This window comes from Leptosomus discolor, chromosome 5 (assembly GCF_034619465.1).
Source record: "Leptosomus discolor isolate bLepDis1 chromosome 5, bLepDis1.hap2, whole genome shotgun sequence".
NCBI lineage: Eukaryota > Metazoa > Chordata > Aves > Leptosomiformes > Leptosomidae > Leptosomus > Leptosomus discolor.
The window spans coordinates 440,315-457,402 of NC_141395.1; the positions used below are offsets into that span (position 1 = coordinate 440,315).

At 41.5% G+C, this 17,088-nt stretch overlaps 1 protein-coding gene across 3 annotated transcripts in view; it reads right to left on the bottom strand.

Moving 5' to 3' along the window:
• Window positions 1-17,088, bottom strand: part of PKP4 (plakophilin 4) — a 60,334-nt gene that overhangs the window by 18,054 nt on the left and 25,192 nt on the right. For 2 of the 3 annotated variants that reach the window (XM_009946882.2, XM_009946880.2), the window contains exons 3-10: window positions 16,135-16,169; window positions 12,203-12,334; window positions 11,861-12,051; window positions 10,497-11,055; window positions 7,367-7,558; window positions 5,615-5,835; window positions 3,164-3,292; window positions 280-493 (exon numbers count right to left, since the gene is read on the bottom strand). In XM_009946882.2, the coding sequence (XP_009945184.1) occupies window positions 280-493; window positions 3,164-3,292; window positions 5,615-5,835; window positions 7,367-7,558; window positions 10,497-11,055; window positions 11,861-12,051; window positions 12,203-12,334; window positions 16,135-16,169 (1,673 nt within the window). The remainder of the gene's footprint in view (window positions 1-279; window positions 494-3,163; window positions 3,293-5,614; window positions 5,836-7,366; window positions 7,559-10,496; window positions 11,056-11,860; window positions 12,052-12,202; window positions 12,335-16,134; window positions 16,170-17,088) is intronic. The other variant, XM_086465946.1, reaches the window with a different exon arrangement.

Consider the following 17,088-nt stretch of genomic DNA (forward strand, 5'->3'; position numbering starts at 1 on the left):
TGCACAGGAAAATCATACCGCGGAAGATCTACCCTAGACAGAGCTTTAATGCAGCTCCCTGAAGTTTCACCTCTCCCAGTGAATCTATACTTCCATGCTAATACTTTAACAGTCGGTAAGCAAAGTAAGTGGTTCTGTATTCACAAAAAACACCAACACACAATAAAAATCCAGTTGATACACTCGAGCTGCAGTCACCTACCAGTGACTCCAGCCCTGTCCACTTCAGAAAAAAGCAGCTGTACTACGGTTTTCTGCTTGTTTCTCTTCAAAACCCACCTGTTACAAGCTCTTTTATTTCAGCATCAACAGATTTCCTCAACAATCGCAGAAGGGCAGGTATCCCACCAACATTCTTCATGGCTATTTTGTTTTCATCAGTGGACTTTCCGTAAACAAGGTTCCTCAGCGCACCGCAAGCGTTCTTCTGAACTTCCAGGACTCTGTGATCCAAGAGATCAACCAGGTGCTTGATTCCCCCTAGCCTACACACCTAGAAAATGCAATGTCAGGAACATCAGTACCTGTTGATTTCACCCATTTCACTCTACAGGTTTAAAAGCCTTTTATTTTTCTGAAACCAGTACACTCCATTCTACCTCAAGAAGAAACACTGTTGGTAAATCTTAACTTGATTGTTACACTGTGCTGAGAATTCCAGTCAACCACTCACATCCCCGCTGAAAAGGCTGATGGACGTTTTCAGTCATTTGCTGTGTTCAGAGAAGAACTGTCACTGCTAGGGTTTTGTTCCTCAGCAACGCAGGTTTTAAAGTAACTTCCTAAACCTCAGAGTATCTTTTTAGGGAACATTAGAAACAAGAAGTTGTGAAGACTTAAAGGCCAACTCTTGCACCTAGCTACACACACGCACACAAAATCAGTTCCAGTTAGCACATATCCAGTCCTACTGGCACATCTGAAGTTCTTTCTAAAAGGAAGGTTTGCTCTGCAGAAATTCCACGAAACAGAGAGATTTTGATATTGTTTGCTTTAAGCAGGTTAGTTGCATTTATTATTCGTTATGTATTTTTAAAAAAGTTTAACGTTGTGTTTTGAGATCTCATTTCCGTGTAGTAATTTTCTTTGTTCAAAATAACGTACAGAAATGATAAAAGATTAAAGTATTTTAGAATTCTGTACTATTTACTAATTATAAAATAATTTAAAGAGATAACCAAGTAGTATTACTTACAAGATTAACCTTAATTTTATATTAAACATCACCACCAAAAGGCTACCAAAACATTTTCTATGAACTATTTTAAAGAAATAGGAGCTATTTTGCAATAGAAGGTTGATCTGTTAGAACCTGGTATTTAGTCCAGCACAATGACGTTCGTGCCATCAGGCCCAGTGAGGTTGGCACAGGAGCTCATTAACCACCCCGCACCCACAGCAGCTGAACTGGGGCTGCCCGAGGAAGGGGATCCCGTGGTGAAAAGCAAGAGACTCGCCAGCATTCCCCCATACTGCGCTTGTACAGGGCGTGGTTCTGGGCCAAACAGAAGAGATGTAAACCCAGCAGTCCTAGGGATTCTCTAGTTCAGCAGGAAAAGCACTTCTAGAGGCCTCTCTTCTGCCCCTCTTCTGTTCCAACCTGTTCGACAACCAGCTTGGCAAGCCACAAGCTACGTGAAATACGTTAACATGTACCAATTTTCACGGATCTTTGGCTTTAAAAGTTCAGTGCCATTTATTGGCCATAACACAAGGAGAATATCATTATTCTCAACAAAAACATAACTGAGATTTAGCCAAATCATTTGAAGTTGGTATTTTGAAAACAGAATTTTCTGTTGCATTCCTGAAAATTGCATTGGGTACCAACGGCCAATATCTTTACCTGCGCCTTGACACCACCCAACAGGCCTGGAAAAAACCAACTGAAAAGCAGGTCTGCGACCAGCGCCCTGTAACTTCGACCTGTCCAATCACCTCTTAGGTAGAATAAGAGAAATAAAATGAAAGACTGTTGACATGGACGTTTTTAGACTTCTGTTTAAAATGTGCATTTTTCAAAAGGAAACCTAGAGTACACACCTAAATAGATCCACCGGGGGCTGCAAAGTTTGGCGCTGGTCAATTAGAAGAGCCGCTGCTATCCCGGAAGCCACCGGGAATCTCTATCTAAAGGCACTCAGTGGACTTTAAGATTAAAGTTATTCACGTCACAAGATTCCTGCAGCTAGGAAATGAGCATCACCTTACAGATGATTTATTTGGTACAGACTACACTGAAAGCATATACTGCACGATGCTATAAAACAAAAATAAATGTAAAGAGTTGCTCTTTTTCGAGGCAAATAATTCTTATTCATGTTCCTAAATAATGAGGCAACAAATAACTATTCGTACTTTTCAGTTAAATCCCCCTCTTGTATGTGAATACAGCACATCAGACACCACACCTAAGCTACAAATCCGTAACACAGATACGAGTTACGCATGACAAAACAGCTTTATAGTTTTTTCAAGCTGTACACAAAACTTGATGAGGTACAGTTTTTGTGTATATAATTCAAAACAAAACCGGACTAGAAATCCATTCTTAAGATTGGTATTTTGCTGGGTCATCAACTGTTTTAAAACGTAGCAGCTGCTGCTAGTTCAAACAGGCATTTCAATTTCTAAATAATAAAAGGTTCTTGCAAAACGATACATTCATGAACTAGCATATCAGCATTGTACGTACTTACAGAGAGACACTCATCCCATGGCAGTGACATAAATACTAGCCTCTATGTATTTCTAGGGTCAGGTTTCTTTCCTTTGCTTGATGGCTTACTCATTCCCTATGGTGCCTTAAAATATCTTGATCAAAACCAGGGGAAACCTTTCAGAATTCCTGTTTTTCTTAGCTCCAGTCATCAACACATCACACAAAACCAGGCTCTGGTAAACACACTTTACAGTCCTGCTGGATTACACAACCTGAATGTAAAATATTTGCATATAATTTCCATGCAGCCTCTTAGGACAGGAAAAACCTGCGTGTGTGTGTAGTTACACATGCCCAGGAACATCAACATTATCACACATCTGGGACAGAGAAACACAAAAGGGTCCAAAATACTGCGCAGTGCTGAAGAAACCGACAAGAGGCGAGGGGGTCTAGTTTCCCGCGTGTGGTTCCCCTGGGAACAGGGGCTCAGCACAGTACCTCGGTCTTCACTTTGTTGTCGCCGAAGCACAGGTGCTGCAGGTAGGCGGCCGCGTTGGCCTGCACCGACGGGAACTGGTGCTGAAGCATGTGGATGACTTCGGGCAGCTCTGGGTCTCGCCAAGCAAACTCCCTTCGAAGGCGAACACAGGCGAGAGAAGGTGTTAGTTACAGGTGTACGTCCACTTACCGAGGAGGAGCGCTAGAGCATCTTCAGTGGTTTCCAACCCCTCTGGCTTTGCGCTGGAGCATCAGGGCTAGGAGTAAATTGGGTACATTACAGTAACTGAGAGTCACAGCACCTTTTAGCCTTCCGACCAGAGAAGGATGCTTTATACCCTGTGTTCTTCTGTCAGCCTGGCTGTCGATCACACCTATATGTACTAAAATTGCACCAACTCAAACACTGCAACCTACGTAAATCTCCCAGAACTTAAATAGGTGATGCAAAGACACCCACTGAACAATGCTGCTCAGGGGCATCCCTTCCACGCGACTTTTTGTCTCAGTGCTCAACGTTCTTCCCAGACTGAAGTCCATGATGCCTCAACAAAACCCGCACAGCCTGAAATGTCATCATCGTGATCAGTTGCAGGAAGTTTGGATAATTACAGTTATTCAGGGATTGTAAACTTAAAATCATTAGAATCAAATCTCCTTCACTAATCAAAATGATTTTGCGCAGACAAATCCCGGACAAGTCATTAAACATATCCATGCCCAATTCACAGATCTAGAAATATACTCGCCAATATGAAAATCCAAGTAAATTTAAAAGCCCATTTAAATTTAAAATTTAAAATTTAAATTTTAGAGCCAGCCTGGCCAGCCAGGTCTCCCCAGGACTCCCACAGTCACCAAAAGGGACAGTTCCTTACATGCCTACTTTGAACTGCTCAGCATCTTAGAGGGTTATTTCTCCATGCTATGACAGGAAGACCTTAGGGAAAACTGCCTTTCTAGTAAGACCAGTAGCTTTCTGCATGCTCCCTCACCCTTACTCCAGAGCGATGCTTCCAAACAACCCGGCCTGAGGCTGTGTAACACTAACCTCACCTCTGCAACAGCATGAGATGCAAGTCAGGAACTCAGAGTAAAGTGTGAGGTAAAAACTATTCCACTGTGAAATGACAAGATAAGAAGGTGCATCAGCAATGAAAACTGAGTCAGAGTTTCTCGAGTTCCTTCTCATGAATGTGAAGCATTCCTGTTCTAAGTAACTTTTCTTGTAAGCCAGGCCAGAGCAGGCCAGCAGTAGCACGCAGCTAGCAAGCACTACTATGTGGAGGTTTGAGTATTGAGTATACTACTAACATCATTTAGAGGAACACACCACTCCGTTAAATTAAATGAATCCAGTCTCTCAATATCTATAAAAAACCAATATTCATTCCCACCAATAAACAGAACAGCAGAACCTATTAAAACCAGTGCATTTGTTTTCAAGACTGAAGGACAGGGATAGAAAAGAGCTAGAAAATAATAACTGAGTCCTCCCATGAGCCTTCCGCAGCGCAGGAGGCCCCAAAGATTTCAGTGTTAGACTCTAGCCTGACTGTAGCTATCAGCTCTCCTCTTTCAGAGCTGATTTGGTGCCCTAGAGTTTCCACACGGAAGACTCCTGAGGCACCAGGGGAGTCCACACTCTCCAGTGTGAGGCACTCTGCCTTCGGTTCGCCCTGAAGCAGCGGCAGGTGCGACGTGCTGTCATGAGGGAGGAGCACCTAGAAGCTGCCTCATGAACCGTAATGTCTAGCGCCACATGCTCCTGCTAAAAGCAAACAGCACCATAACCCCCCAGCTTTGCACGGACTGGGTGTCCATCCTCCCACCTTCAAGTACAAGGTTTTAATGCACAGCGTCTCTAACAGATTGGAGTGATAACATCACACTTGTCACATGCCCACACTGTGACATACATTGATGACATCAACTAGTAACTATTTCAAAAATATGAATGTGTATTCACTTTCAAAATGGCACATTTATGTATCATCTTAAACTTATGGGTTTTTTGAAATTTAAGCAAGCTACTCATGAAAAAAATCAAATTAATTAGGTATGTACTTGCTAATTTTCAAACCCTGATGCCCATTCCTATAAAGAGAAAACTTACTCCAGTATCACAGGTTGCTCTGTAGAGTTACTCAAAAGGACTTGGAATAATCTCATTTCTCATCAGATTTGTAAGTACTTCCTCTAATAACTTCTCCATGAAAATGAACATGGGAAAAAATGTAACAATAACTAAATGTGTAAAAGTTGCTCTTTCTTACCGTAACAAGTAGAATGCATTTATTACGTTGGCTATCAAGGTACAGAGCTAAGTATGTAAATTAGTCGTGATGGTTTAAACCGGAACATGCACAACAAAGTGCCATGCCTATTCAAGGGAGGTACTGAAAATCCCATCAAGGCAAACACGTGTGGTTCTTGAAAGCACTGGTGGACTTGCCTGGGGTCTTTCTGAATGCTGTCTATGGATGGAGATCGCGTGGTCCCATCGTCGGCGGGTGTGGCATGCTGCAGCCTGTTGTAACTGGCCTCTGACAGGCGATACTGCATGGACCTGTAGGGTTCCGCATAGGTAGCTGTTGTGTTCAGAGCGTAATTATTTCTTTGGTATGTGAGTGTGCTACGCTGACTGGATGATCTTTGCAGGTTCCCGACTCCTAGTACGAAACCAGTATTAAAACAAACGTGTATTGAAGAGAAGAGGCAACATCTGGTTAAAAGCATAAGCAAAAAAACCCAAACCCAATCTTAAAGAGATGTGGCGTGCTCAGCGCTGGAAGCTATCAGCAGATTGAAGGGAGCAATTGCTCGGCGTCCCAGGGAAGACAGAGGGGTTAGTTACAGAAGTAAAGGTTTGGTGGAATCAGGCTTATGCCTCACCTTGCCTCAACAAGCATTTAAAGTTAAGAGATGCATCGTGCGCCATCCAGCAGAAATGAGGAAGCAAAACCTTTTCAAATTTATAATAAAATTCAATTACTAACAGTAACACCAATTTGCCAACCGTACAAAAAGCAAAAACAAGTAAACAAAAAATATGTATCGTTTATATGACATTTTCCTTTTCTCAACTACACGTACGTTTTCCCTGATGAAAAGCTCACAGGGGGATGATCTCAAAGATTAAGCCGATCCTTTCAAAAACAGGAACACGTATCTTCCTGACTTAATAGAACTGTTGTGGCAGCTCTTGTTCTTCCAAGGTAAGTGATGTTAGGAGGACAAGTGAACAGAGAATTCCAGTTCCTAGCTACAGTGCCTCACTGGCACATCCTGACAAACTTCATTTGTTCGCTCTAGGTTGGGGATTGCAAAAACTTTTGCCTCCTTCAACATTCTGTACTCGCAGTATTCCAGTTACATTAAAAATATTAAAAAGCAGGTTTTAAATGCGTGAAAACATGACATATGAATCGGGCACTTCTCTGCAAATACTTCTAGAGAGTCACTTGGTTAAATCACTCCAATATTTTCAGAGTTTTTGGAAATTACTCCCCTATACAAATTATTAACCAATCTTAAAAAACAAACTGCACTGCGACACGTATTACATTTCTCTTTACAGAAAATCAGTTCTAATACTAATCTAATGCCTAATCACTTCATAACATTCGCATAGCAATTCTACGAAATGCTACAGAAATAGTTCAGTTTTGATATACAACCTTCAGATACAGTATTTTAACATTAACCTTTGCTGAGAAGTTGGGTAAAACCAGTATGTTTGCTGTGAAAGATGCAGCAGTAAATTTAAGCGTGCAAGCTGTCATTCTGCTGTACTGGTGAACAAAAAAATAATTAACAAAATTAATAAGAGAATGATGCACAGAGAATGAAAGAGGAAGACACAGATTTTTTGTGTCATGAAATACGCTTTGCTTGGATGCACGTGAGCGTGTGATACCGAACAGACATCAAACAACTGTTCTGACCCTAAGCTGGCACTGATATATAGCCCCAAGTATTCCTTGCAAACATCACAAAAGCTTTTTAATTCCTGCTGGTTATTTTAAGTCCTTCAATCCTAACTTCTGTCTCCATTAATTTATAACATCTAGCTTTTCCTTTCAGACTGGCATTACATCTCTCATATATGTTCTCGTACAGGCCAAAGGTTCCAGAGAAACTCCAGGAAGCAGATGACTTTGGGACACAGCCAATGGAAGAGCTTTGGAAGCCTTTACCCACCTGATCCTGTTCGATACAGTGCTGACTGGGACCCCTGGTGTAGCTCAACTGTTCCGTGATTTGGACTCCGGTACACAGGACTGTAGTAAGTTCTGCCTTCATAGATCGGGGTGATGTGCAAGTCGGGAGACACGGCTGAGCGCAGTTCTTGTCCTAGCTGACTGTGTTGACTAGCATAGGAACTCCTCAGGCCTAAAACCAAGAAGAGGGAAATACAGACATGGCCCACATCGATTAAAAATAATAAAGCTGTCATGCCTGAACCTTTCTGCTTTTAGCCCAGAAAAGGTGTCAGTTACATCCACAGTTATAAAGATCTGTTCATTAAACTTCTTTCCATTATTAAATGACCCACACAAAGATTCATTGGCAAAGCCGCATTTCTTTGATGAAAAGTTTTGTCCATACACTAACGACTGTAAGCTTTCCAAATCAATTTTTTTGGTAGCATTTATAGTTGAAAGTCCAAAACATGCAGAGTGAAAGCTAAGTCAGCATGCGCAGTTCACAGATCCAGCAACGACAAGGTAAGCTGTGAACCTGACAGACAGGGCACAGCCTAAAGGGGGTCAGTCCTGAAAGTGAAACAACACGTAGCAGCAAGAACAAAAGTCTCCCTGGCAGAGATTTAAGCATGTGGAGAAAAGTCTTCATAAAGGTTAAACAGCCCAAGATATGTGTATGTCCATTGCATTGCTACACTGCAGCTGCATGAGAATCTGTTTTCACCTTGCCTTTCAGCTGTCCCTCTTGAGTTCCTTTTCACGTATCCCTGCCTCGTTTAGGCTAAACTCCTCTGCAGTGCGCCTCCCACCTTTGCAGTGCTAGATCCAAGTACACTACCGGCAGAGGTGCAGCACAGCCTTTGAACAGCGGCATTCTGAACAGCACCGCACAAGTGTAGACCTGCTTCTCCTTGTGAAGTCCCCCCTCTATCTGCTCCACAAACACTTCATTCACGGTGCCTGGAATTTCTTTCCGTGTGCGTTACCATGCTGCCGTGAGCAGCGCCCACGCACCTTTCCCCTTCCCATTCTGCTAACCGAATTGGCAACCAACCTCCGATTACCTTCACTGTTGCCACCCCGATTAGGAGGTCAGTGGTACAGTCTCAATCCTGTATTTCTGCTTTTTCAGCCCAGGAACATTTCTCGACATCCAGCCCCACCCCTCCCCTTGCCCAGCTGACGCATGCTCTGCAGGCACTTTGCTTCCTGGTACTGGCACTGCACTAACTAGCTACCCTCCACCAACTTTCTCATCTATTTTTAATGCTTTCATTTAAAGCATCCCAGTTCCCCCATTTCTACAAGTTGTACTTCCAGAGTCTACAGAGAAACACTACTATACTAAACTGGGTAGTGGAAAACTAGTTAGAATTTAGTTAATTCTAAGAGTTATTCACTGCTCCCTACCCAAGTTTTATTGGTTTCTGCGCTGTGTAAGAACTGAGGGTACAGAGCTTTTGCAACTATCAGATGCATCACCCAAAGGAAAAGCTTTTCTGCACTCACCAGTTTCTCCCCTACCACTACTCTTAAAAAAACTCTTTCGGAAGCATTTCAGAATTGCTGTATTTCAACACTCCTCTCCAGTCTCCCGCACTTCTGCATCATCTGTTTCACTGCCTTTACACGCCCCTGACTGACAGTCTCCTTGGCCGAACCTTTAGCTAGCGAAGTGCTAAACAAGCCTCAGATGCTCACATTTAATAAAATATAAGCCAAACTCATATTTATTTTCAAATTTTGTTTACTTATATATTATATAATTGCTACATAACCACTTTTGCCACCTACACCAACTGCGTCCTTGAGTACTACACCACCAGGAAAATTCTCTTTAATTTTGAAAAGCTTTTATTTTTAATGTCAGCATTCCAGTCTCTTGAATTTTTACAGACTTTGAAACAATTACACAGTATTTCTTCTTTTGCCTCTGAGGTTTACCTTGCCGTGGGCTCCTCTTCCACTCTCTGGCATTTCTTTACTGCATCTTGCAATGGCCTAATCTCCCCTTCACCCCTTTTGAACTAACTCCGGTTCCTTCTGCTCTTGGCATCCTTAGTTTAATCTGTGAGTTCACTAGTTTTGCTCTTTCAATTAAACTCTTCAGAGTAAAGATGACCAAATATACTTCCCATTGTACTACAGCGTGACAGTCACACAGATGTCACCTGGTCTGGGACCAGCACTCCTTTTGCTTCCCTTCCTAGACTACTAACTTCAGTTTTTCAATCTTACAACACAATTTCTTGTCATCCTTCTTGCCTACAATTGTATGCAGAGTTTATCTACAGCATTTACTGCCTACATCAAATCACAAATTGCTAACAGAGGTAGAAGAAAGTTACCAAGTCAATAGGTAACACATGGGTGGTATAGCAAACACATTTTTGAATTTGCAAATGACTGAACATTGAAGTAGGGCATAAAGCCAGCAGAATTTTTAGTTTTAAAAGATATTCTAAAAACTATTTTATCAGATTAATACTGTTTTGCCCACTTCAGCGTTACCACTGTAGGCACTAAAGCATTAGCAGCTATTTGTGTATAACCTGCATTAAAATGTACTCTGTCTTCGAAAACACTGAAATGCCTCTGTTTAGAAGACTCAGGATTTCATGTAGCTGCTTAAAACATAGGCAATGGGTGCAAGCTGGAGCACAGGAGGTTCCGTATTAACATAAGGAAAAACTTTTTCCCTGTGAGGGTGCCAGAGCACTGGAACAGGCTGCCTACAGAGGCGGTGGAGTCTCCTCCTCTGGAGACATTCAAAACCGGCCTGGACGCGTTCCTGTGTGACCCGCTCTGGGTGGTCCTGCTCTAGCAGGGGGTTGGACTGGGTGATCTTTCGAGGACCCTTCCAACCCCTGACATTCTGTGATTCTGTGATTTAACTTAACGCATGGCTAGCAGACTAGCAATTAAAGAGAAAGACAGCACTCACAGGGAACTTACAGTGTAATGATACGCAGCGTTTGACACCAGTATTACCGTCGCTTTGACACATCCACCACAATCACGTCCCAGCGCTACAAGTTTCACCCATAACACGACTCTCAATTAGAGGGTTCTACAGCTGTAGGTCTGTACCAAGGTTTAAGCTGTGTCTTTACCTTTTTACTAACCTGTAAGGCTGTCTGGACGTGGAGGGACCATTCTCTCATATATTTCATATTGCTGCCCATATTGTTCAATATCATGAATTGTTCGTTGCAGTGTTGTTCCCAAATGCTGAGGAACTGCAGTCATGCCGGAACGCTTCGGGGAAGAAGATCCCAGCTGAGTTTGGGATGGAGAAGCTACTCTGGTCTGTACATCAGCGAGGGCAAGAGGAGAGCCAACTCTGACCGACGTCTGGTACTGAGAAGTCCCGCCGTTGGGATTCGCCGTCTGTCTGGACGAAACCGAGCCGATCCGCCGCACGGCTGTTGGGGAGGCAGGTCTCTGGGCAGCGTAGGGGGACGCCGCCCGCTGCATTGGCAGAGTGGTGGATGAGTACGCGTGAGAAGGAAGGGATCTTTGCTCAGTAACCGACGGAGAGCCGTACCCGCTACCCAGAGAGGTTCGCAGTGACCCCCTTGAAGGGGAAACGCCGGTGCTGACCATGTAAGAGGGAGACTGTGCTCTGGATGGGACCGAGCTGACACGTCTCATGACTCGGTTGGTAGCAATGTTTACTGAAGGCTGTTGAAAAACAAAAGCGTTTATTAGTTTTATCATTTACGCCATGTAGCAGATACTTTTCTCCCATAAGACAGAGAAATCAACAAGAAATGCACACAATTTAGCAACATATAAAAGCAGCTCAAGAGTAGCTTTTACCCTAAACATAAATTCCTTTAAGCTTTCATATGAGATAACTTTTCTTCTAACCAGTATTTCTTAATATATAAAATGGCAATTTACACCAAAACCCCATCTGTTCCTCACTTCCTATGTTAATATGCACCTATGCTTTCTCTCCTCACTGCTCTCTTACTTTGGAAATTCAGGAACAGTAATGCAGAGAGCTCTGGTATAAGCTAATAAAGTTTTGTCAATTACTGTCCTACTATCACTCTGATTAAGGAAAAAGGAGGGGGAAAAGCCAGAAACGGTAGAAGGTACAGGAACACAAATACCATCTTCCTTGAAGCACTATGTTCACATACAGGCTAAACTCACAATATCACAACTGAATTTTAAGTGAGTGATACTTTTTGGAAATCATGTCAGCAGAGTACTCTGCAGTCGGGAGTCCTCAGAAGTTCTGCTTAATCTGAGCTGCAGTGACCAAACCAGGTCGTACACATGCTGATTGTCAGCAAACAAGTCTATGTCTTCTGGATGCCTTTTCTGCTTTTTAACCAGTGAAGGGGTTAAATAAAGTGTAATTTAATAACGTTAATTCCAGCCTATACACAGGCGGGTGCAGCTGTACAATTATGGTCTTTAAAACTGTGTTACATCAGCATACAGACAGAGGTGAAACATGCTCTTTTGAGCGTACCTGGACTGATGTCTGCCCTTCTGCTCGCGAGCTTCTCACCAAATGGTTATTAGCTGTTCCAATAAGGGAATGTTGCTGTCTGTTTTCTGATTTGCTCAAGTTTTGGCTGTTATGGAAACTGCTTACTTCCTGGTAACCACTGTCAGAATACGAATTCATTTGTGTTGAACTTCTTGAGTTACCTACAGACCCTGTAGATATGAACCCAGCATAAGGATAAAAGCATCGAAGAACTTCACAAAAATATTATAACTTTGTTAGCTGTTGCATTCATAATTGTACTGCATTTTTACACGGTCAATACAGAAATAAATTCTAATATTTAAAATGCACACAACAGACCCTCACTTTCATGAAGAGATGTCTGTTCTGGTGAGTAGAGGTTCCCTTGTTCTGGTTCTGTCCTAATATCATAGGCATTGGCATGAACACTCTCTGACACTCGGGGTTTGTTTACACTGGTGGTCGGAGGATCTGAAAAAATAAATTAATTAGATAAATCCAATGTTTCATACCTCAGTTTCCTGTGAACTCATCATCATAATTTTCTCATGCATACTAACGAAGAACTTAAACTGGTAGATGGATATCATCCACCAAACTAAATGAAAAGAAGGTCAATACTGCTGTCTGAGAATTGTCTCCTGTAGTTTTGACACTGTTCTACAGTCTAATTTTTTGAATATCCATTCCAACCTACTTACTGAAATATAGCACTGATCACCTAGTCAGTGTGCTTTGCAGAGCAGAAACACTGCAATGTGGGGCCCCGCACAGAGGACAGCTATCACTTGTCTAAAGGCCCGACAATCTCAAAAGCTTCTGAAGTTGAGTTTCACTCCTGTTTGCATACCACCAACAGAAGTCACTGCCTTATACCTCATACACTACTATCAAAATGTTTACTTTTTCACTATCGAAATGTTTACTTACTCTTAAGCTGAACTTTACAGACAGCAAAGGAAAGTGTCATCAAACATAAGAGAACACAAAGGAGACATCACAACACTATTAGAAAGAAAGGAAAAAGTAAATTCTATGTAATAACTAACAAAACTCGCTCAAACTGACAAGGAATACCCTGATATAAAAGCCTAGTCTTACTCATGGAAAAAAATCCCCCAGAAAACCAACAAAACACAAAACAAAAAGCCTTGACAGATGAGCTATTGGAAATTCTTTATAAAAGTTGGTTTTTCTTCAAAAGAGAAATAAAAAACGTAGAGATTTGTACCTATCAAGCTGTAAAGAAACACGCTGATATTTACCAACAGCTGTACACAAAATACTGGTGTCTCACGATTTGTACAATTAGCCATAATGGAACATTCACACTAAAAATGTTACGCATTAATTGCTACTATGAGGAACGTTTGAACACTATTCAAATACCAGATTAAAAAAAATAAATGTATAAAATCAGTTTGAAATCACACGCGGTCAGCACAGTTATTTAGCAGCAGCACGTTCTTAGGTCAAAAGCAACTAGTAAAAATTTGATGCTAATTAGTTTACTAAAATAGGAGTATTATGCCCAAATTTAGCTAAGATTTAGTAGGAGGTGTTACTACACTTTCATTAGTTTAACCAGCAGTATGCCTAGAAGCGATATAGAGCTCCCACACTGAAATAGCACACTTCCACGGCTCCCGTCAGACTCCCGCGATACCAGAGCATAGCAGAGGTCAGTGGGTATTCCATATTCTTTAGCGTAAAATACTTGTGGGGACCGGGGCATTTAGACTGTAACTATATTCAACGTCAATAGTTTAACCTTCAGTTGTTCTGTTTAAATAATACAAGCCCTGTTTTTAATTTACTTGATATTACACGATACTAAATCAATGTCAAACTGACAGAGTTTTGAGAGAAACACATAGGAAGAATAAAGTTCAATTGTGCAGCGCCGTACAGATGTTCCTACGACAGAGGTCTGAACCAAAACCTCACTGCCATCACGCATTTGCCACCAAGCAAATGCTTTCACAATGCTAAAAAATAACGACTGTTCAGGCTGTCTAACAAAGGCAAGAATGCACAATAAAATGAATTGTTGTCTTTCTGTCTCTCTGCTACTATAAATCATGAGGAGAGTGCCCAGAATAAAATAATAGCCTTTTTATAAATGGCTGCTGATCTAATATTCTATTTATAAGCATCTGCAAAACAAGATCATTTTATTCTGTTAAAAACTCTCTGTAATTATACTGACGCATAAAACACTTACAGCTATGGTCACACCTTATCACATCATCTACTGACGTCTTCTGATCTACAGTACTATCTGCAGTCAGGAAAAAAAGGCGATTTACGGGAGTGTTTTCATTGATCTTCAATGTCAATATTTTTCAGATTACTGTTGGTAAAGCATCATCTAGTGACACTTCTTCAAAACAAAGCTCAAGAGTGAATCTGTAGGTAAAGCCTACAATCATGCTATCATCACAACATAAATGTAAACATCGAACAAAATGTGTATCAGAAAGTTTTAAGCAAAAAGTGTATTTTTTCAAACATGCCCACTTCTGAGCAATTACTCCAGAAAAGCTTTACTTCAGGTACAGAGACATAAGAAACAGACATCTAGATTTACACTAATGCATACAGTATTCCGCCATACGTTAAGTGACTTCTTAGCAGGGATGTGCACAGGAAGCTTTCTAAAGCAGCACAGAAATGGGAGAAGATAGACAGACAGAAAGTCAAGGAGAAACCCAAACAATAGACAAAGAATAAGTTACAGGAAAAACAGAGGAGGAAACAAAGAAATGGGATGAGCTAGATCAGTAAAACAATGACCAAGATCTGTCAGAAGGCATCCTTATCAGTTTTAACTGTCACTGGAACATTATCGAACCAGGGGAAATAATGTGATTAAAAAAAAACCAACACAACAAAAAAAACCCTACAAAAATAATTTTCACATTGAAAGAGTAGGTAAAACTAATTTCTCAAAACCAAATTTGACTTCTGCTTAAAAACATTGCTAAAAGAATACCTGAAAAGCACCACCATGGCTAGCAAAATTAAATGCTAGGACAAGGCGGCTGTTGCGAATATTAGGTTTAAAAGAAAGGAAAAAAGCTAACAAGGGCCTCAACTTAGCTGATGATGGCAACTGAAACCATGTAAATACCATTTTATATGAGTTTTAGAGCTTACTCTCTAAATAAAACAAAAAACAGGAAGGGGAAGGAAAGTAAACAGTTTGAGAGACTTATTTACCTAAAATAGTCACAATTATCATAATTACGAATATGCTTGAGTGAACAAGCAGATAACTACGCTGTGATAGTCTTTGTACAGCTCTTAAAACCGCATGCATCCTTATACGAAGAGACGGTATTAACACTATGCAGAACTCTGTTAATAAAACTTCTAACAAGGTACCTCGAATGCTCATTGCATTTTGATTACATCAGACCAGTTTTGCTTAATGCTGTCAAAAGCACATGATTGAATTAGAGAAACATGATCCAGTGCAAAAAGCAGTTCGCAGGGAGTCAAGATCCCGTTTCTGGTCCTGACACGTTGGCTTTGCACATACACTTCATTGCTCCAGAGGCGAACACCGCTCAGAAGACTGACTCTTCAATGTTGAGTATTTTAACTGATGCAGAACCCCTGACTAGTAAATGCCCTGATCTGTGAAGGACAGAGCGATTATTTCAACAGATGCTTGAATGTCACTTTCAAGATGCAGTCCCACCGACTCCTCCTAACGCACTCAAGAGTGGATGCAGATGTGAGACAAGTGTTTCCCGTTTTGGAAAGAAAGCTCAAGCTATCCTGAGATACAAAAAAAAAGAAAAAAGACTCGCAGGAAAACCTTTACTAGTGGAGATTTTCTCAATTAAGGAAGAATACCTGAAAAAGAAAATCAGCATTCAAGCTTAAAACATATAGTGTTTTTTCATGATCCTTACCTGCCACGGGGAAGACACAAAAGTGCTCTTCAACTAATTGCAAAGGAGACCCAGTACACAAGACTTTTGTTATGGTCACACCTCACACAAAAATGCAAAGGCACAAAAAGTTGAAAGAAAAGCACCTGCCGCTACCTCTAAGCCAAAACAACCCTTTACTTTAACAGAGAAACACACAAGTCTCTTTGTGTGTGAGAAAGAGGATATTAAGGTTATAATTTAGAAAAGATACTTGAAAAAGAAACAGCATTGCTGCTAATGCTCCATTCGCTTCAAAACAAGCAATGAATGCCAAGGAAGTAAAAGGGTTTGGGGCTTAAAGCAAAATGTACACATAAAAGATAATACCTGACGATCTCCAAGGAAATGACTTCTCAGTAGAGCTGCAGAAAGAAAAAACATTATCACAAAAATGAACCACATGGCTAGTTTGCACCCACTTTTTATTTATTTTTTTATTTTTTTTTTTAACCAAAGCACACAAAATCATCCAAAAAACCCAGCAGGTAAAGTTTCAAAAGCCCATGCAAATAACACTCTGCAGCACTTTACGCCTGACAGCTGAACTGTTGGTCATTGACTTCAATTTTTTATTATTCAGTGGGAATGCCGTGCCACTCACTGAATGGCAAATGATCAAGCAGCACGACCGACCTGGCCCAGGAGAGGTAAGCGCAGGGTTTAGGACACACGCTTCCTACTTAGGGTGTAACGACGTACGTCCAACCGCACACGGCAAGCGGTCGCAGCTGCCTGTGCTCGATCAGCCACGAGCTGACCCCTGCCAGGGCAGGAGTGTTCGCTGCTCACGGCCGGCTCCAGCAAAGCAAGGGCAGGAATCGCAATGCTGGAGCATTTCGCTTCTACACGCACAGCAGTTTGAAAACACAAACAGGGACAGACCTGCAGTTTCACCTCCCAAAACACGCACACTGCTAACGTGCCCAGGAACAGGCTGTGCACTGCCAGGGTTAAGAGATGCCTCAGGAAACAATCGTTTCACAGGATCGAGCAGCTGCTTAACATCAGCAACAACCTCTACTTCTCTTGTGGTTTTCCAGTAACTATTTCATATCAAACTACCTTGACCATCCTGTTTCTTCTGCAAAGCAATGCTCTTTCACGCGTTGGCAACAGCACACATGCACGGTACCTTTGCAGACACATGCAAAATGCATCCATGTATGATTAAAATTAGAGACCATTGCCCATAACAATACGAGCAATAGAGTATTTCCTCACTCTACATATGAACTATCTAACTCTGAATATTAAATCATTTTTGCAACGATTATAAGCTGC